The following is a 22549-nucleotide window of genomic DNA, read 5'->3' on the forward strand; positions in this document are numbered from 1 at the left end:
CATTGGTGACCCTAAATTTGGACATGTCACAGGCCATGGATGACGCTGGCCTCGCCGTGGATGCACCGGCAAGCCCTCTGCCTCCTGCCGCGGCTACACTCGCCGTGGCGCTTCAGTTGCCGGACTTTTGGCTCCACCATGCCCCATCGTGGTTCGTGCACGTGGAGGCTCAGTTCGCTCTTCACGGCATCTCGGATGACGACACGAAGTTTCAATATGTGGTGGCCTCGCTCAACCCGCTAGCCACCCGCCGTGCAATGACCATCCTCCAGGACCCACCCGCACACGGGAAATATGTCGCCCTGAAGGAGTTGCTGCTGCGGCGATACACCCTCTCTGATGCGGAGCGAGCCGAGAAGCTTCTCTCCCTCTCAGGCCTGCGTGGGGGCACGGCTCTTGAACTGATGGAAAGCATGTTGACCTTGCTCGGATCGGAGGACTCTTCATCCATCTCTTCCTCCGACAGCTGCCTGTGGCCGTGAGGACTGGCATTGCCAACTCCCCGTTTCTGGCAGCGAGGGATTACCACTCCCTGGCGGAAGAAGCGGACTGCATCCTTCTGGCTTCCCGCACCTTCCAAACCCTAGCTATGGACCCGCCGACAGCACCTCCACCTCCCGGGAATAGCTACATGACGACACCGCTGGAAAGACTTCTGCTTCTATCATCACCACTTGCCATCACCAGTGTGTGAATGTGTGTGTGAATGGGTGGATGACTGGATATGTAAAGCGCTTTGGGGTCCTTAGGGACTGTTAAAGCGCTATATAAATACAGGCCATTTACCATCATCAGCTTTTTGGCGCCAGAGCGCGTCACTGCCTTCCACCCTGCTCTTTTCCGGCCCAGGAAGACGGGGCCGCCAGCGCCATAGTGGCCGCGGTCGCTAGCAATACGGAGAGGCTGCTCTTCATTGAAGACTCATGCTCCGGGAGGTGGTTTCTGGTGGACTCCAGCTCGCAGAAGAGCCTAATTCCGCCGGCCCCAGCGGACAGGTTAGCGGCAGACCACGGGCTGTGGCTTATAGCAGCTAATGGCTGTCCTATCGCAACGTTTGGAGAAAGGTTGGTGACTGTTAGCTTCCATGGTCGGGATTTCCAATGGAACTTTGTCGCTGCTGCTAGCTCTGTGCCTATCTTGGGCGCCAATTTTCTCTGCGCCCGGGGTTTCTCCAGCTGAGCTGGTGCTTGGTCAGCCCCTCCGTGTACCTGGGGAGTTTCTGCCTGAGAGCCCCCCCCATGTTTCGATACCTCTGTGTTGTCTTCCCACCCCCTGGGGGGTCCCTTTTCTGTTCAGGGCCCCGTGCACCACTGTATGCCTGACGTTTTTGTTCCGAGATCATTGGACTCCTCTCAGTTTGTTTTTGTCAGGCACGATGCTCATCAACCCCCCTTGCGTCCGCTTTATGACAGCCTATATAGAGTTATTAAGCCGGGCCACAAGAACTTCGTTTTGGACTTCGGGGTTCGGCAGGAGGTAGTTTCAGTTGACCGGCTTAAACCTGCCGTCTGTACCATACCTCCACAGTGCGCTTTATAATCCGCTGCGCCTTATGTATGAATTCTGGTTGTGCTTACTGACCTCGAACCGATTTTATGTGGTACACGTCGCTCAAAAATCTGTCAAAAAATGTTTTAGTACAACTTTGTGTGGCAGCACAAGGTGGGAATAAAGTAAATACTCTTCACAGTTTAAAAGACAACGCCACCCTGGGAATTTCACCCAGAGAATACTGGAAGTAACACTAAATCACTAAAAAGGCACTTAGGTTCACTATACTCAGTACAGAGATGAGGTTCAATGATAAAACAGTTTAACAATTTATTAATGATTATTTAAAACAACGTATAAAAGCACAATCATAAATATCAATGTACAAATATGCTTAAAAAAGGTATTCAGAGCTGAGGCTTACCAGTGGAGGGGCAGGGATGCCACGCACAAACTCAAAAAAAAAGAAGAAAACACACCAAGACACAAGTGCAGCACACTATCACACACTCACACTAATAAACTAAACAAGGCAGGTGTGTACACTCAAAGGATCCCACCAAGGCACCCTAGTCTCCTCCACGTCGGCACTCCGCATCTGAATAAAAGAAACAAAGAAAATTTTAATATATTACAACAAAACTAATATGTAGTGCTGGGGGATAACCCAACTGCAGGACCACACTGGTGATCTGCAGCTAGAAAAAGGGCCTCCCACCAGTGGCGTAACAAAAATCTAAACTGCAAATCAAAACAACAGAAAAACAACATACAATCTGGATAAAACTTTAAAATCTGGAGCAAACGGAATCGCCGTATTGCTCCAACTTGCCGTCTGCCCGACTATAAGTTAATCATCCAGTCAATCAATATGCACGCCAGCCGACTCCCATAACCGGCATGCATATGGCTGCTGTCCACGCCGACGTCCACTTTAAAAGCTGGCAGCAGCAGGAAAAGTAACCTCGCAACGGGAACAGATGGATAAAGCAAAGCAGCAGCACTTCAGTTAGCGTAGCGTTGTGTAAAACTAAGGCCCACACTTCCGAGTAAACAGCGTCATGAATCATGAGCAGAGTGGCTCATAGGAGGCTTCTACAGCTACGACCAGCTGCGATGGAGGCTTCAGAAGGGTAACCCGCAGATGATCTCTGCAACACCAAGGGAAGTCAGGTGACCAAAAAGGAGATCACAGGTAAGCGATCCAGGAATGCTCAAATGGCCACTATTTATACTAGCGCCCCCCTAATACGCCAGGCCGAAAGTGGGTTGAACCGAGACATAACATTCATCCTGCCACATTTGGTAAGCTACAAAGCCGCACCGCTTGATGGATTGTTGGAGCGTTAGGGCTACCGTAGTCAGGAGGTTCGTGGAGTAATTTGGGTCCTAAACTCTGTCCGCTTCAGGTCCCAAAGTCAAACGAACACTGCAGCATCACTGAGAGTTACAAACTGTCTAAATTCTTTCATCTGTAATAAAATGATCTTTTCAGTCATGTTCTGACTGAGAGATTTCTGAAAACTTAAAACGTACAGCTCTGCTATCACTTCCAACATAAATGAAGACAGAAAACTAAACAGCAGTGACGTTTGTAGGGTTACTGAAGTTGGGCTAGCTGGTATATAATGATGTGCTACGTGATCACTAGCGACACAGCTATGTTAGCATAGCATAAACACAGTGAAGCTGGAGGATGAACGCTAACTTTTTTCCGCTCGATAAAAGTTAACGTGAGGGTTCCCGATGGTTAGGGACAAATGCAATCGCCTGGCAGGATGCTGTAAACGGACCAAACTTCAGTCAGGAGAACAACTGAGATAATCCATCCACAATACGAGGTCAGTCATTAATATACTGCAACAACATGGGAATAGAGCAGCTGCAGGAGAATTCAACATTAATGAATCAATGGTAGGGAAGTGGAGGAAGCAAGAAGAATGAGTTGAGTAAAGTTTGACTTATCAGACTGTTTTGTTTCGCTTAATGCGCCTTATAATCTGGTGCGCCTTATGGTCAGAAAAATATGGTAAGTGCCTGGATTTTCATCATGGAAAATACAGGCTTCAAACCTAACTAAATCCTAGCCTCTGATGAAATATTGCAACAATCAGTGTTTTCACATCGTATAATAATGTAAAAAACCTAAACATTTTGTTCTTTCTTCTTCCATTTATCTTTATAAATATAAAAAAAAAATATTCTGGGGGTATTAATGATGGGTTCTTTATTGAGTTTGAGGTTCAGCAAGCAGCAAAGAGCAGTACAATGTCTGTCTTTAGCTTAAACTACATGAAAAACAATAACTTTCCATCGGGCCTTCCATCTGAGCTTCAACAAGAGTCATAATTCTGATGCTTTTGGTCAGAAAGGTTTGTGTATAGCTGCAATCTCTTGCAGAAAGGAGAGCAGCGAGAAGGAAATGAGAAGAGAGTGTAGAAGTAAGAAAGCAATAGAGGAGAGAAGGTACTGTGGCAAAGACAGTTTAATCAACTTAAGTGCCTCGAATTTGACCTGCTTCACCTTTTTCCTCTCCACATGATGTATCTCTTTCTCTCTCAATCTCTCTCTCAATCTCTCTCTCTCTCTCACACACACACACACATTAACAAGCATGTACTCATATACACACAAACATACCCCTCATGTGGCGATGTAAGGCATCGGGTATGTCCTTGAAAGTCAGGTGGCCTCTGTCCTGGATGTAACTGCCAGTCTGTTCAAAGCAGCTTCTTCTCTGAACACAAGGCAGCTCAAAAATTATTGAGCTCCACCTTCTAATTTCTCATGATTACATTACAAATAATCGTGTCCCTGAGTTGAGCCATCACTGTCAAATCTTTGGTTCCATTTGTATCATCGCCTTGTTCTTCTCCTTCTGTCTACAGATGATGTCATCTGCAGCCAGAGACACAGTCATACATATCTGCACCCTGTCTGATCGCCCATTGCTGCTTTTTTAAGTATCAATATGTCTGACTCTCTTTTTTCCCTTTCTGTTTTCCAAATGAAATTATTCATCAGACATGTGGTTTTTATGTGAGAGTATGATTGATTTGCTGATTCTAAATGACTAAGTCTAGTGCGATACCAGTGGCCAGTGCAAAGCCAGTCCCTTCTCAATAACAGTGCTTGAACCTGTGCTGTAGTCTCCCAGAAAAAGCTTTATTTTGTTTCACATTTTCTATGAAAAATACAATACAACATACAGAGATGCACCATCGACCACACAGATGCACCAGTGACTCACACACAACACACTAGAATTTACTGAATTGATCTAATTCTGTCCTTCTCTTCCTCTTCATCTCCCTCCCTCTCCCTCACTCTCTCAATTATAGTGTCTGCCTCAGCACAGTGGCTCTCAGAGAATTAAGGAGACACTGCAGCACAACTGGTTGTAAATTACATAATCAATATGGTTTGATCTAAAGTGCAGACAGTGTTCACTACCATCCCCTACTACTGCATACAACCGTTTATCCGCTTGCTAAACAACCTAAGCATACATTTATTATTTGAGTCTATTTGTCTGCCTGTAACCTAGCAGACTGACAGGTTATGAAAAACATGAACAATCAGAGCTACAGCTTCTGTGTAGCAGGTGTTGCTGTGCTGTTTACCTTGAAAAAACTGTATTGACAAAGATGCTGCAGAAGCAGGGCGTGATTGCGGATGCCATGCAGGTGCGTCCGCCTTCCCTGCACGGCACCACAGGCCACGCCCCGCCACACCCAAAAATTGTAGTTTTGGTCTTGTCTGCACAGAGGATATTCTTCCAGACATCTTGTGTTTGCACAGATAAAATTTTGCAAACCTAAGCTTTTTATAGAGAATGCACTTTCTCCTGAAAACCCTTTCAAACATGGCATACTGTTTCAGTCCTTTTATGATTATACCGTCATGGACTTTAACATGCTCAGATTGGTTGGAAATATCCTTCACAGATTGATGGACAACAATAGTTTCTTCTCTAAGATCTCTGCTGATGTCTTTCCTCCATTGTGTGGCATTGTGTCACCACACAAATATGCACAAAAACTTGGACTGACATTTAAATAGTTGCTCACACCGGTACTCCATTTCATTATCAGCAGCTGAATGCCACTTTTGCTTTCAATTACTATGGAAGGAGTAAGGGTGTAGTTGGTTCTTCTACTTTTGTGATTATTCTGTTGACATGTAGTACTGTATGGGGCGCCGTTTGTAAACTGAAACAAGATGAAATTAACAGCAATATTTTTGGCTCAAAAACATGTTTTTGTGGGGTTTTGAGCTAAATGTGGAAAAATGTTGCTGTTAATTTCATAATCTTTCAGTTTACATAGTATTGTTGTTCATCTGAGGTTGGATTTACCTAAACATTAGACTTGTGAGGTTTATGTATTACAGTTATTTTAGCTCATTTTTAGAACAGTTCTCTTGTGCACAGGATTATGTCTTATTCTCAGGAGGTAGCACAGGTCCCCTACTAGTCGGAAGCTTGGCGATTTGATTCCTGGCTACTCTGTCTACATGCCAAAAATCCTCGGATAAGATACTAACCCCAAGTTGCTCTGATGCTTCCATCAGAGTATGAATATGTGTCAGTGTTAGATAGAAAGTACTTCTGCATAGAAACAGTGCTTGTATGAAACAGTCTTTTTGATCTCCCAGCTTGGAGGGAGCACAAAAAAACAATGGGCAGAGGAAGACAGAGGCGTAACAAGGGGAGTGGAAACACACGGGAAACACGGCTGGGAGAGATCTAACATAATGAAACAGGGAGGAAGCAAAACACACACTAAGATGCAGATATGACACTGGACATGAGAACATAGCCAACTGGGGAGACAGACAGGAAACACAGAAAACAGATGTATAAACAATAAACGAACATGAAGACTAGAAATGAAATGTGGAATGCAAGAGAGGAACAGTAACAAACCTAAATATAAGAACTATAAATATAACCTTAGCAGGAAATAATTAAAAGAACTAGAAAAGAAAATGATTAAACTAGCAACCTAAACAATGCCAGAAAAAGCCTAAGAAACCAAAACGCTGGGTCATAGACCCAGTACCATTACAAATTTTTCAGTGACTGGTTTTAGTAATACTGGTAGCGGGATTGTCCATAGAGCGGTGTTCACTTCTGCAGTATCTCCTCTGCAGTGATCCTGAGCATCCAGAGTAACCAGAGTTTCCTGAGACCGACTATCCTAGGGATCCTGGCCGTCCTGTGGTATAGCCCAAGTCTGAGAGTCCTGATATGCAGCCAGTCTCTGAGTATGCTGTGTCTGAGCAGAGAAACCCCGAGAATCCCACAGTACCAGAGATGATGCTGCCTGTTCCTCACCATCTGTACCATCGTTCTAGTTTCTTTAGGCCTGGACACTGCTGTTGTCAATCCACTTTTTAAAATAAAGAAACTAAAGACATCACTGGTTGATCACGAAACTGGCACTAAACAATAGTTGGGACTTTGACTTTGTCACAGCACTGAGCCTGAAAGCCAGACGACGAGAGTGAACAATGTTCAACTGGGAGAAATGGAAGATAGATGGGTATTCATATTCTGGGGAAGCTTCTGGCTATATTACGCAAAAGATACTGAAAATGGAGCTGTCATGGAGGATAACAAAGATTCATTGATGTAGTGAAGGAGGCATGAGAAAAGACGATGCAAAGGATGGGGTGAAGTTTGAGATGGACAGTGGAAGTTATAATGACAGAGTCACCCTCAAAATAGCCACTGAAACGTGGAAACAATTGGTCTGGTCTATAACTAGTAAATGGTTGTCAGCAAGACATTTTTTCTGCTCCACAGTCCATAACAGAGTCAATCTGCTGGACTGCCAAGAGTTGCAGATGCTGTTTAACAGATAGAACCATAACTTCACACTTTGGGGCTAGAAAGGGGAGTGGCTGATTTCCTGAAGTAGAGTGAAAATGTAAAAACAAAGTGTCAAAGGGGGCTGAAGGCCAGCATCAAAACTGAACCCAAGTGCAGAAACCCAGTGCGGAGTTTTTATCAAACTTTATTTGGCTTGATGCGAGACACAGAGGAATCATTCATCGTAACAACGTGGCAACACAACATGTTAACAACTTGGCAAGGGAATGCAGCGAACATGGACTGGTTACGGGATGAGGGGACCTGGTCTAGAGAGATGAACCGGGTCGTGGCAGGGAATGTTTAGCAGTTGCACTGAGGAGAGAGGACGAGGAGTTAGCGTGATTCCAGCAAATGACTCCAGGTGAATGTTAGTTTAACACAAAGGATGGCTTATTTGCAGGTGGAGTGAGGAAGGCTTTGAGGGAAGGTGATGTAAGTCCGGGTGAGCTGAGCGGAGACAGATGGCTGACCGGAGTTCCCAGGGATCCAACGAGCAACGATGGCAGCACATCTCAGGCGAGACGCTGAGAGCTTTCCAGGTGATGGAATGAGAGAGACAGTGAGTTTAACCTGAAGTCTAAGTGGTGAGCAAGAGTCTGAGGTATGAAACCAGGAAACTCTAGCACAAGAGAACAAGATAAGTACAAAGTGAGAGACAATAACATGGAGTGTGAGAGCCGGCGACCAACGTGGGTTAGTTGACAAACTGGCGGTGAGAGGATGTCAACATGGGTCTTAAGTAGCCGAGGCTTGATTGCCTCAGACCAGCTCAAGGTGAGTTAAACAGGTCTGAGGAAATGATAGCCAAGCCCACAGGTGGCTACCGGTGAATCAGGAACTCTGCTGGAATTTTCCAGCCACTCACCCGGACTGTGACACAAAGTGCTAGAAAGTCGTGAAACTGTACAAATACTCAGTCTAAGTTTACTGTGAGCTGCAGGTAGAGTGGTTAGTGCCTGTGATGCCTCAGAAGGCTGCCTCCATCTGCTGACTGCGTCTCTTAGTCTGTGCATTAGTCTGTTAGTCAAAACCAGAAGAAACTCTATTCTAGGCTTTCAAAACTGAAGAGCCTTTAGAACTGAGGGCAACTTAGGGAGGGGTACAAAATGCACAGCTTTAGAAATTCAATCAATAATGGGGAGTATGGTGGGCTTAGCTCAGTGCATTAAGTGGGCGACCACATCCCATACGACTGAAAGCGGCCAGCCCGGGTTCGAACCCTTTGCCACATGTCTTCCCTTCTCTCTCTGCTCCCGTTTTCTGCCCTCTCTACACTGTGTCTATTCAATGAAGTTGAAAAAAGGCCAAAAAATAATTAAATAATGGAGAGTATGGTGGTGTTACCTTGGGAGTGTGGAGGTGACAAAGTCCAAGGCAATATCAGAATCAGAATGCTTTATTGATCCCTTGGGGAAATTATTTTTGGTTACAGTGCTCCAGTATAAACAAACAGTAACAAAGACAGACAATACACTAAGTAAGAATAGCACAATATATACATGCATATATATACATAAAAGTCACTTATTAATAAATAGCTGAAAAAGGAAGAACATGTGCAAAAAGGGTGTAGCTATTGCAGCTATTGGACTTAACTATATGGATAGTCAAGTCCAAGTGGTTGGTAGAGGTTGGCCTGCAGGTGTGTCAAGAACACTAACCACACCCAGAACACACCACCACCTTTGGAATACACAAATATGTGCATAGAGAGAGAGAGAGTCCTAGGGAATTCCCATGATACACTGAATGCTTCTTCTTCACATTCAGTATAATCAGGATAAAATCAGGACAGCCCTACAACATTCAGAGTCTTAATAAACTTATGGTGGATCTCATCTACCAAACTATACCCTCGGTTGAAGTCAGCAGCTGCATACGTGAGTAAAGCACCACTTTCCCCTTCCTGAGTCGCCTGACGGTTTGCCAGAATCCCTTCAAGGCAGACCGCAGTCTCTTTCCATGTCAGCCTTCCTTCTCCTGGCCATGTCTCTAAGCACTGAACACCTCGTACTTCTGGACACTCTGGGTAGGTTGCAGTTCTGGAGTTCTGCAGCACTGGAGGACAATGGGTTCCTGGCAGCTTCATGTTTGATTCTTCTCAAATCTTTGGGACTTAATTTGTGTCTTTTTCTCTCAATATGTTTCTTGCGACTCTGTTTGTTATTTGCAACAAAAGGTTTGATGGTTCTGTGGTCACGCCCTAATATCTTAGCAATTTCAAGAGTGCTGCATCCCTCTGAAAGACCTTTTACAATTTTTGAATTTTCAGAGTCCTTTAAATCTCTTTTTTTGCCCATTTTGCCCAAGGAAGAGAAGCTGCCTAAAAATGATGCACACCATTACACAAATACACATCACCTGATATCCTTAAATCCAATAGGCACCCAAAGTTTATATAGCTTGCAGTTGGGAAATATGCATAAAAAATTTGGTATAGCCAAAATACTCACTTGCCTAATAATTGTGCACACAGTGTATATCTAGCCTGTATCTCTCAACCTCAGGGTCCGTCTCTACCAGAGAGGTGACAGAACACCTGAATCGCTGCTCGTTAGCCCACCCTCATCCATCAGCAGTTTGCCTTGAGAGACCCAACCAAGGGCCCAAAGACCCCTGACAGCATAGACTTTGGGATAAATGGCACACACTAACCCTCTATCACAAGAAAGTGATGATTCTATGCTTTTTTGTTTTGTTCAGTGTAAAACCTCTATAAACTTACTGTGTAAAGAATAATTTGTTTTGTTTTGGTGGCATGATCCATAATACACTGGATTTAAGGGGAAGTTCCAGCATTCTGCAGCGCGATGCACAACCCTCTGGTATGGATCTAGTCTGTCAGGGGTTCATCCTACAGCAAGATAATGACCCAAAACATCAGTCCAAGCTCTGCCAGAACTACCTCAGGAAGAAAGAACAAGATGGTGAGCTTGAAAACATGGAGTGTCCAGCACAGTCTCCAGACTTAAACCCCATCCAGCTGGTTTGGGATGAACTGGACAGAAGAGTGAAAGCAAAGCAGCCTACAAGGTCCACATTTATGGGAACTTCTGCAGCAGATATGGGAGAATATTTGATTTCTATTATAGAAAAAATGCCACTGCTGTGTTCAGCTTCTTGTACTTGTGTCAGTGTTGATGGTATATTTGTACATAAACCACTACACTGGACACTGATGTGTCACTCCATACCTGCCACCCACTGGTCAGCCAGTGTTGTCCACCTAAGTGTAAAAAAAACTCTTTGAAAAGTACGTTTAAAAAATGAAGTTTAAAAATCTTCCTTTCGTGCCTAAAGATGAATAAAAGTACTTGAGAAAAAATCCTGATTGAGGTTGTCATAATTCACACATGAAAAGCTTAATGTATACGAGGTAATAGGTTTACAGATGAGATACAGAAAGCCAAGTGACCATGGAAAGGTCTACAATAAGCAGGCAGTGAAACAGCTTTCTCAGGCTAATCTTTAATGGTGTTGAGCCGGCCATGTGCTGCTGATCCAGACCTATTATCTAATTGCAACTGCAGCAACACTGACTAGGCATAACACATCAATCTTTCCCTTTCCCCTTCTCCACTCTCTCCTTTCCTCTCATATCTGCTGTGTAAGAACAAAACTCTGCACAACATAACCTATGTGCACATCACATTTATTATTTCCTTTATTCTCTGTTCTGTTCTCTTTATTTTTCTACAAAATCTTTTTATCTGTGCCTGTCACAGTTTATTACATCTGAAAATAAACCTTGGCAGGCGCTAGGATATATATGTATGTATGATCTAAACTGGTATTTCTGCTTTTTAATCAAAAGATATTTTATCTATATTCACTGCTATTTTTAAGTTAAATAATAAGTCCTTTAACTGACTTTGCTGGATAAAGCACTGCATATTTACATGAAAGGTACGATACAGCTATAGCAAAATATGGTGTAACGTCTTATTTAGCCATGGTTGATCTGCATCGTGCTAAGCAGTAAAACTGAAATCATCACTCTGGAGGTCACACCCACACCCAGATATAGTCCAGAGGTTTTTACTGTTTAAACATCTGCTGGGAGGCCTTTAGTCTATAACAAGACAACAGCGACCCCCAGAGACTCCACACAGTATACACTATAGATGTGTTCAGCTAAGTGGATTCACACAAGGGTGTGGACACGTGCGCCCATGTTAGAAAACTGTCCATAGGATTCATTGGGTCAGATTTTTTAACATGTTGCACCAGCACAAACAGGGTTGTGGCATAAAAATTGTTAAAAATAAAAACATAAAATAAAATAGTATCTGTATTTACAAAGTGCTGATTAAACGTAAGGTGTGACTTGAAACTGTGACTGGGAATAAACGGGCATGGAGACATGACTGACTGTGGAGACGAAAAGGAGGAAACACAGAGAGATGAACATGGGAACAGGTAGAGAGAAAACAGAGAGACAGGACTACAAACGGATTAACTCGACAAGACAGAGAAAGCACACAGACTGGGAAGACCGGAGGTAAACAACCATGGGGACACTGATGACAAGACACAGAGGTGGGACTAGCAACATACCGGACATGAAAGGGAATTATGTAATCAAGAACCAAGAACTGGAAATAATTGGACTATAAATAATGAAAACTCAAAGATATTAAGAAGTAATAACTAATACAGAAAACTAATACAGTTAGTATGAGTTTAGGGAGGCCTTACATTCCTTAATTGCAAAAGAAAGAATCACAAGAGCAAAACTCAAACTACTGGAACAAAGATAAGTTTCCAAAGATGACACATAAACAGACACATAATCAGACATTCATTCCAACATACACACACATACATGCAAGTAGTTGCAACTAGGTCCAAAAATGTAAATGTACCTTTAAAACTTACTACAGTCTTGTTGTTAACATCCTTTGACTGTCATGTTATGTTTTGGACTGTTCTGTGTTTGGGTGTAATAGTACGCTAAGCTGCGTAATACTCTTTGATTGATGTATCTTTGGTTTTCTTGTACTTTAGTGTTTTCTTTTGATCATTTAGTTTCGGTTCTTAGTTTTTCTTTCGACATGTTTAGAGAGTGTTTCTGTTGCCTTCAGTTCTCTGTGATTATATTCTCCCTCCCTCATTGTCTAGTCTTGTCTCTGTGTTCTCATTCCCTGAGTCACTGCATCAAACTCACGTGTCCATTCATCTATCATGTCTCGTTTCCTGTTTTATTTTGATAGTCCTGTGTTAGCGTATTCAGTTTAAAGCAAAGTGGATGACCAATAAACACTCAGAGAATTTGGTTTGATGAACCTGACTTGCATTTTTTTCAAGGTCAACACAACCTGTTAATCTCAACATGAATAATCACTTACATACACAATAAAAAACAATAGGATTACATGAAAGGAAAAATGGGTCCAAATCATGGAAAATAATAAGCAAAACACTCCGGTGGGCCTTTGACTCTCTGGTGTCATCCCACACCTGTAAGTGTGAGTCCAGCAATAAAGTCTCTCCTTGTGGAACGTGCAAAGGAGCAATGAAGTGCAGTTCTGTCCCACCGCTTAAGTAGATTTTGTAAAGACCTAAGCTCAAAACCATTCATCTCAACGAATCCAGAATTCTAGTGGAACAAGTATTCAGATTGCATGGTGTCCGAGTGGAAATAGTGTCTGGTAGGGGTCCCCCATTTACTTCTCAGGTGTGGAAGGCTTTCTGCACCGCTCTTGGAGCTAAACCCTGCCTCAGCTCAGGTTATCATCCACAAACCAACGGTCTGACAGAACAGCTTAATCAGGAACTGGAGGCCACCCTCCGTTGCATCACCACACACAACCCGGCAACTTGGTCCACCTATCTTGAACCTGTTATGAGTATGCTCATAACTCACTCACCTCCTCTGCTACAGGCCTGAAGCCTCCTTATGGTATCAACTCTCACTGTTTTCAGAACATGAGGTCGAGCTTACTCTGAAGGCCCTCTCCTGTAAGTTCACCCCTCATTTTATTGGCCCATACAAGACCAATTCCATCATGAACCCTTCAGTAGTCAGACTCAATCTTCCAGCATCCATGCACATTCACCCCATGTTCCATGTTTCCCAGGTCAAGTTAGTCCACAACAATTCATTCTTCGAGGGCAAGCTTGATTGGCAGCAGCTCCTAATGTCTGACATCATACTTGTGTTCTGCTGGGGAGAGACAACAAGAAAAATGACACAGGACGGGTTCCAAACATCCAACATGTACAGTCCTCACTCTCTCGGAGTCAGGGTACAAGTAGAGGAACCTGTTCAAAGGGCACAGAGGGCCAAAAATCCACAAGCTGCAGCAGCAGAACAAACACACAGCGTAACAGGAGCCAGGATTACAACTATGCAGCAAAGTGCATGCAGCATAGTGGCTGACGATCAGCAAACACTGATCGTCAGCCACTACCTTAAGTAGTGACCTCCACTGACCCACGATGAGTACTCCCCATGAACACACACAATAAGGAGGAGAGAGAGAGAAACAAGCATGCGACAGAATAAAAAAACTGGAGCAGAAGCCAAAGACGACTGAGGGACCGTGAGATGAACTTAAATATTACGTATGCTTATTTAACGCTACATTATAATTATCCAGATCTTTATAATGTATTATTTTTCCCTATGTTTGGTGCATTTAATTGCAGTCATATACATTGTGCTACAGTGCTGTGTAATCCATTGATGTAAATGTAAATTGTCAAACAAAGAAGGTGTTCGGGGAATACTTTAAATATAGAGTTTCTACTCCATAAACTAAGACAAGATCAACAGTGGGATTAAAACAATGAGGCAGCTTATTTACATTTTGACATTTTAAAGTAGCCCAATAGTGAAATAATGCACTGTTTCATCATCTACACTGAACATAATGCTTTATTAATTCCAGAGGAAATTATTCAAATTTGTAAGTTATATAAGTGAATGTAAAAGTCACATAGTGGAATTGAACTGAACATTAAATCTGATGAAAATCTGAGTAATAACATAAAGCTCTTAGTAAGATATTTGAAGTTTACACATCAACATTCTCACTTGAAAATATCTCAGAAGTTTATATTGTGTCACAGAAAGAGTATTAAATAAATACATTTGACCATATTTTTAGAAATAATAGCCTCAGTTTTGGAAGTGGGACAGATTCATTGTCTGTGACGATTCTGTTTGAAACAGGTTGGTTCACATACTGATGGCTTCAGTTTCAGGCTGCACTTCCTCTTCACAGTCATCTAGTTAGCCAGGGTTCCCAACCTGCTGAGGGACAGCTTACTGGGTTAAGCTGCTTTCCCTGCAGCAGTTACAGGGTCCTGGCTACTGGCCATACTGGTTTATTTTCAAGAGTGCACAGTCTAACTCCAGTTCACTGAGCCTGGCCTCCAAAGCTACAAAAAGGCTACATTTATTACGAGTAACATTAGCATTAAAAGAGGCCCGGGAGCATTGTTTTTATCGTTTCGTGTTTTATAATCAGTGAGTTTACAGAGTCGGATTCTTTGTTTTGAGTTTTTATTGTTTGAAATTGTTTCATTTTAGTTGAGTTTTTATTAGTTTCAGGCCATCCTAACACGAAGCTTTTGCCTCTTCAAAGCGTGAAATGCATACGCATGCAGAAGCTGCAGTAACAGCAGAGGGTGATGTTGTTTAAGTCAACATGAAAATAATCAAGAGTTTAAACACACATTATTAACAGATTTACATGTAAATACATATTATTTCTGGGGATTAAGTACTCTAGAATGTACTTCATACCTTTTTTGCTCACTAACAACTTCTTGGCTTTAAATATATTATCTCCCCCTGCTGGTAACGCAACTTCTGCCTGCATGCCCATTTCACACTTTGGAGTGGCAAAGTGTGGAATGGACACAGTGTACCCTCTGACGTGCTATAGGGTTGCATAGGCAGAGAGATCACTTCACAATTTGGGAGCGATAGCTGAAAACCAGGCAATTGAGCCTTTTCAGTTAAGTTTCAGGGACGGCAGGAGCAGCTGGTAATGGATCTAGCAATCAAGTCAAGTCAAGTGGCTTTATTGTCATTTCAACCACATGCAGTGGTACAGTGCACAGTGAAGCACGACAACGTTCCTCCAAGACCATATAACAGATCATCAACACATAAAGTGCAAGTGTGCAAAAACTGCAATAGAAAACTGCAGCAATCTTGAGGGAAGGTATGGACTTAGCAGCTCAGATATATATATGGTGATACTGATACATTTAAGGTTTTAGAAACAAATAATAAATAAATCTTTAAATGGATCCTTAAACAAACAGGAAGCCAGTGAAGGGAGCCGAGGACGGGACAAATGTACTCGTGTTTGCAAGTTAAAAGATAAGCTGCAGCATTTTGGACAAACAGTAAGGGAATCTTCTCAAAGGTCAGAATAGAGCACAGTACAGTAGTCCAGAGGCACTGTGACAGAAGCATAAATGAAACGTTTCACAGTGAAGGTGGATTTGAGCTTGGATAAAGTCTCAAATGATAAAAACTAGCTTTAATAATGGATTTTATCTACGTATCAGGAATAAATCACAGTTTGACACCATGGTTAGTCAGTGTTGGTTTAGCATATGGCTGCAGGGGCTCCAGGTCCAAGAGAGGAGCAGCACACACACCACTGAACACAATGACTTCAGTCTTACTTTCATTGAAATTTAAAAAATATAAAATGCCATTCAGGCTTTGATATCAAATAATTATAAAACGTTAATGGTGAACTGGACTTTTCGCCGAAGCAGAGCGTAATGTGATTTACGAGCCACCTGCAGGTGATATGGCCAATGATCAAGTAACAAGTTTATTTAGCCATTACTTGTCTCTTGCATGCTTATGTGTGATATGATGTGATATGACCCACATGTGAAACTCAATGAATGTAATAAGTGTAACAACCTACATAGTAATGAGGGCTGGAGCATATCCCAGTTGCCATTGGGCAGTAGATGGAGTACACACTGGACAGGTCACCAATCTATCACAGGGCTAACACAACGACACAGACAGAGCGAACATGTAAATTCCACACAGATGGGAGCCAGGACATTGTTGCTGTGCGGTAACCACTGCGTTTCCCCTGTGTTGCATTTATTTCTCCTCATTCATTACAATTTTATTTAGTGCCAAATCACAACAAGAGTCACCTCGAGGTGGGGTTAGACGATATGAGGAAAATCTAATATCACAATATTTTTTGACTATATCACAATACACGATAAATATCATGATATGTTTAAATAACCTCCTAAAACTAATGTTATTTTCAGCCATATAGTGCTTAACTGCTACACTCATTCAAATCAACCACTCAGTGTTTATTTTCTACTTTGAATACAAAATATCAGAATTGAAATGTTTTATTTGAACCATTTTTAACCATCAGTTGCAGACAAAGGTTTTTTGCAAATGACTATACTGTCACCCTCTTTCTGTAGTCAACACTGGACCTTTACCAAACAAAAATGGACATTAAGCAATAATTCACAACGCAAAATAAAACCATTTAAATAAAAAGGTGCTCTTTTGTGCTAATAACATATAAAAATTGTAAAATAAAAAATGTGATGATCTCAAATTACAGAAACAAAGGGGGGCTCTGGCATTTGTAGTTGGTGAGGGTCACTTCAGGACAAATGTCAAAAGATTCCCATAAATACACTCATGGAAAGCCTTCTTAGAAGATTGGAGGATGTTATAGATGTAAAGGGTGAGCTGACATTATATTAAACCCTACGGGTTAAGAATGGGATGCCACTAGTGATGTGCCAAGCTTTCAGAGTGTGTGTCGAGAAATCCAGAAAGTCATTTGAAGTCATGCTGGTTCAGGAAGTGGTTCCAGTGCTGTTGGATTTACCTTCCTGTGGCGTTTCTGTCAAATCTGACCGATTTACAATGCAGGAACTCCAGCAACACTTAAGCATTTTGGATATTCTGTTTTAAGAGTCTGCACCCTTGAGGTATGAATGAGGATTTTTCTATCAATGAGTTTTTGTGAACTCAACGTTTTTAATTTTTTATGTTTTTATTCTTTTTTACCAGTTAAATTCTTCTCGCATGGGGACTGTTTATTTTTTTATTGTTTTTTATTTTATCAGCAAAAGAAGGAGTAGCATTCTACACATCTCATCTTAAGTCTACGTTTTAGAGACATAAATAAGGACCTTTTAACAAATGTGTTTCCACGTGATGACGTCCTCTTGTTTTGTCCTCCTTTTTTATTAAATGCTGTCCTTTGTAATCATTTCACTTTTGTTTTTGTTTTTGGTATATTCATAGTATTCTTCTTGTGTATTTCACACATGTTTTGAGACAGGTGGGGATTATGTCTCCTCCCTCCTGTCCTCATCATTAATGATCTACTCCAGTAGATCATTTTAGAGACATAAATATCATCATAGTAGTTACTTGGGCGTGACTTAACCAATTAACCAATACCTACCTGTTATATGTCAGCTGATCTATCTATGAAGATGTGATTGGTTAATTTGAATTTTTTTCTGTTTCCTGTCCTGTATTTAAGCAAACTTCTACAATGTTTTACTATGTCCCTGATGAAGGCCACAAGCCGAAACACATTGGTCAGTCCGTAAAGTTGTTCATCTTCCCTTAAGTGTTGCTGGAGTTCCTGCATTGTGAATGTTTTCATCCTCTCCCTGCACCTCAGAAGGAGGTGAAGTTGTGCCAGAAATTCTTCCTGTGAAATCAAACTGATTTACAACTTAAAACACTCAAAAATAATGTATTTTACATCTGATTGCCTGAAGGCCTTATAACATCCTCCACACTATGCACTTGAACATATAAAAGTGATGAGCACCACCTTTCATTGAGCTTTGAGTGTTTTAGTCAACCTTGTTACATCTGTGGTTTTCCCAGTCAAAAGTGACCGCCATAGGAAATGAACGGGTGACATCTTTCTTGATTTCTTATGTTCACAAGATTTTGAGACATTGTCTCGTTATCAAGTTGTCAGATTCCCAAACCACACCGCCTGCCTGGTGGGGTGACCCTTCAGCCTTTTACAGCTGAGGGGTAAAAAGGGAAAGTCACCATCATCATCATCATCTTTATTTATAAAGCACTTTAAAACCACAGCTGATGCAAAGTGCTGTACATTGGAACTAAATAACAACATTACATAAGATATAAATAAAAGCCAAATAAAAGAAAAAAGTAAAGTAATTAAATAGTTATTTAATAACTAATTTAATTACAAGAGAAACTAAGTCTCACTGAGGTCAAAAGCCAAAGAATAAAAATGGGTTTTAAGACGTGTTTTAAAAGTGTCATGACCCCGGAGCATTTGACCCAGCATTTTGAAATTTAATATATTTGATTGTTTATGGTTTATGTTTAAGTTCTTCGGGTTATTTAAGTTCATTTCTATTATGCTTAGGTTTCCGTTATAGTTCATTGTTTCTTAGATTCTCCCGGTGTCTTCGCCCCTGTGTTTAAGTCTCCCTCACCCTTCATGTGTTTCATGTCTGCATGCTTTATGTTTCCTGTTTTATTTTGAAGAGGTCTGGTATCCCATGTTCAGTGTGTTTAGTTTCACTTCCCCTGTGCCGTTATTATGTGCGTTCTAATCAGCTGTTTCCCCATGTGTTTCCACTTCCCCTGATCACTTCCTGTGTGTTTCCATTCATTCCTCGCCCAATCATCTGTGTCCAGGGTTTTGAATTCATGCCAGGTCTTCATGTCAGGTTTCTATGTTCTTGTTCCTGTCCCATGATTTTTTATGTTTAGCCTTAGTTCACCCAGATTAGGTTTAGTTTTGCCAGCCTTAATAAACGGCTCGTTTTTTGTTACGTCAGGTTTTGTCTCTCTGCACTTGGGTCCACCTCCTCACGCCACACAGTCAGCATCTCAGCCAAACTGTGACAGGAAAGTGTCTGATGAACGTACAAATAACTATCATAAACACTTTAATAATGACACGTACACAAAAGCATGTCCTTTAGGTTTGATATATCTCATTATTACATATTATCATATTAATATGTGTATTTACAGCTTTGGGTTCCTCACATTATCTGTAAAATGGCCACACAACAGTCTTAATGTTTGTATGTGAAAGGGTCATTTTGACAGAATGGAAGTAGCAGGTCACTCTATGGTGTTCAATCACGTGATGAAGATGACACATACTGCATGTTATTGTTCAGGACCCTTTCAATGAGGTTTTACACTGTAATCATACAACTATACATGCATCCGCGTACAACTGTTTGATATTCTGAAAACCATCTCGTTAATACCCTTTTTGTTTTGAACAAACAAGTCTTTGTAAAATCCTCAGCAGTGTTCTACTTTTTGTTGCTAATACAACAAGAAGAAGAATAAAGTGAGAACAAAGTAACAAAAGCAGTTTTGTGTCAGGAAGGTTTATTGACTTTGAATTTCTATGGAAGAATGGCAAATATAACCCCACAGTTTAAAACACATTCAAAATTGCATAAAATGTGTAGATGTATTTAAGCTTTTTGTATTTTCCAGTCTTTACAAATATTTCAAATGTAACAGGTGTTAATAAAACTTTATAAAAGGCACTGCTTTTGGCAACATGTAAGCTGCAGTACACACAAACGATGGACAGAGAACTGCAAACGTTCACACACAAGATGAAACCTCTGAGACACTTAAATACAAACTTTGACACGCTGAGCAGAGGGAGACAGTGACATTATTCACATTTCAACAGGGAGACACACTGTTTCAGTTACATTTCCGTAAATGCTACTCAGGTCCAATCAGTAGCACCTAAATTTGTCAAATTCTCACCTTGACTTTTCTTGTGTTTTTTGTTCAAAGCTGTTCGAAATCACCCGTTACACCGAATTCAGCTCGAAACCATTAACTTTAAATAAAACGGACCCACACTGGAAAAAGAACAAGGATGCTTTTTGTTATGTTGTAAGGCTGTTGGCTTTGTGCTGCTGTAGCTTTCTAGGATCTATCGATCAGCCATAGTGTAAGCTAGCTATTCCAGGCTTTACAAACATTTCCACACTCAAACCCACTTTGCATCATTACAACCAGTTTATGAGGTTTAACTAGTGCATATATCAGGTAACAAAAGGGTTCCTAATGGGACACTTTGAGACATTAAAAATGGAAAGCAGACCAAAACTTCCACTCAAGCCAAACTTTAATGTAAATTCTGTATTGCCTGAACCTTCTCAGATTCAGTGTGAATGTGCACTTACTGCTGACCTAAAACCACACCATTCATTCTGATAGCAGGTGACAGAGGAGAGAAAACTGCCTTGACCCAACATTTGGAAGTTTGCGGTGGTCACTGCATCACACACTTCTCTTTCTGTTGTTTAGCATACTTCCTCCTGCGCTGCTCCAGGCCACGCTCCAGACGCTCATCCTCCTCCACAGCTCTGAGGACCAGAAGAGAGAAGAAGACGGTTACAAGCTGCCTGCACGCATTTTTGTGCTGGGAAAAGTGCGGATGTCAATTTTTCTTTTAAAGTGTCGTTCAGTTATTTAGGGTAGTGACTGTGAAGGTTGGACAGACCGACAGAGAGGGGCATGAGTGAGGTGATAGTAGCTTAGAAGAGCAGGTCATCTTCTAATTGGAAGGTTGTGCTTGTATGAATGTGCATGATTGGCTGAGACCTTCTAAGGCACTCTGACCCCAGGCCATTTACCATTTACAAACAGATAGAGGAGGTTAGTTAAACAAGAGTAAATTCCTCATTAAAAACTAGTAAATTTGTTCCGGAACTACTGACGTTATCACCGTCTTATTACTGAGCCAAGAGGTTCAATTAAAAGTGCAAAAAAGATGGAAATAGTGTTTGAAAGTTGAATATGAAACCATGATTTGCTTCCAGGCTCGTTGTGATGTTTCATACAGAAATTCACTTTTTAGCTGAATCTGAGTGTAGCCTAGGAATAGTTTATCATGTGCGTCTCACGTGTCTCACCCTCTTTCCTTGGCATCTATACTGTGGACCAGTTCATCCCTCTGATTCACCAGTGACACCAGCTCCTGGAGCAGCAGCTGCTCTCTGTGTTTATGGGCCTGAGTCTTCTGCCACTCTGCAGCACAGAGACACAGAGGTGGGGCAGAGAACAGTTTAGGGAGGAAACAAGGACATTTTCATCAACAGTAACGAGCTGCTTTTTACATTTTTTCTGTATAGACAAAGTCAGCAACAGAGACCTGGACTCCAGGTATCAGTAAACATGTAAAATCAGGACCCTGTACTACAAAGCAAGTTCCACATATCAGGATATCAAGTGGCAATACTCATAAAAAGTCAAGCCAAAAAGGAAGTCTGACAAAGGAATATCTAGTTTCACGGTGAATGTAGTTGATGTCTGTGCAGGGACATCGCTACACGGGTAATATTTCAGGTGACACAGACACTGAGCGACTTCTGGCTCTGTGTGGAGTGAGAGGATGAGTCATTAGAGGGTTGTGGCCATTCTGCTGTTGTCGACTCAATGAACCTGCAGCTCTGTTTTGAACAGATGTGCCGTGGAAAACACGTGACGAGTACTGAACTCACTGAATGCTTCTTCTTTTTTATACCGACTGAATTTAATTTGTCACTGTTTGTTGAAAAAGTGAGGGAGCTAATGTCAAAGGTCACAAGAAGCTGTTTGAAATGAAACATGTTTTGTTTTTTATTTGTACAGCCAAAGTTACTGATGAGTTTGATGTGATTTAAAATGAAACTTTTTGCTTTTTTGTCCCGGTTTTGTTGAGGTGGGCTGTGAAAACATTTCCTCCTGCCAAGTGAAAGAAAACGTTTACTGACAGGCTGAGTCGGTGGTTAAGACAAAATCTCAGCAGCAGCTGATTAGTTGTACTGTATGTATTTTGTATTTCGGCTGCCGCTACATGTACGCGGCACACCAAACAGCAGCTGAGCAGTAGGGTTTTGTCTTCCCATTTCTTAGCTCTACTGACACATCTCAGAAGCTAAATTAAACCTAATCGAGGTTTTAACAATTGACCTGTCTGCAAAACTACACTTTGACCATTAAACTACATTATGGGAATATGAAACCGTTTAATACCGACTGTTAGAAAGTCATACCTTCAATTGTCATCATGTCCCTCAGCTCCTTGTTTAACAGCTCAAATCTTCGTTCCAAGTCTTGTTCTTCAAGCCTGTTAATCAGAACAGATGGAAATGATTTATGACACGCCAATA

The 22549-nt window shown here is 41.6% G+C and overlaps 1 protein-coding gene across 9 annotated transcripts in view; it reads right to left on the reverse strand.

Annotated features, from left to right (window-relative positions):
* Positions 1-19740: 19740 nt before the first annotated feature.
* The window catches only part of ehbp1l1a (EH domain binding protein 1-like 1a), a 44282-nt gene continuing 41473 nt past the window's right edge, over positions 19741-22549 (reverse strand). For all 9 annotated transcript variants that reach the window (XM_019348976.2, XM_025905517.1, XM_019348978.2 and 6 more), the window contains 3 exons: positions 22433-22506; positions 21311-21425; positions 19741-20761 (listed from right to left, as the gene is read on the reverse strand). In XM_019348976.2, coding sequence (XP_019204521.1) covers positions 20668-20761; positions 21311-21425; positions 22433-22506 — 283 coding nt within the window. In that variant the 3' untranslated portion in view covers positions 19741-20667. The remainder of the gene's footprint in view (positions 20762-21310; positions 21426-22432; positions 22507-22549) is intronic.

Source organism: Oreochromis niloticus, linkage group LG3 (genome assembly GCF_001858045.2).
Source record: "Oreochromis niloticus isolate F11D_XX linkage group LG3, O_niloticus_UMD_NMBU, whole genome shotgun sequence".
Classification (NCBI taxonomy): Eukaryota; Metazoa; Chordata; class Actinopteri; order Cichliformes; family Cichlidae; genus Oreochromis; species Oreochromis niloticus.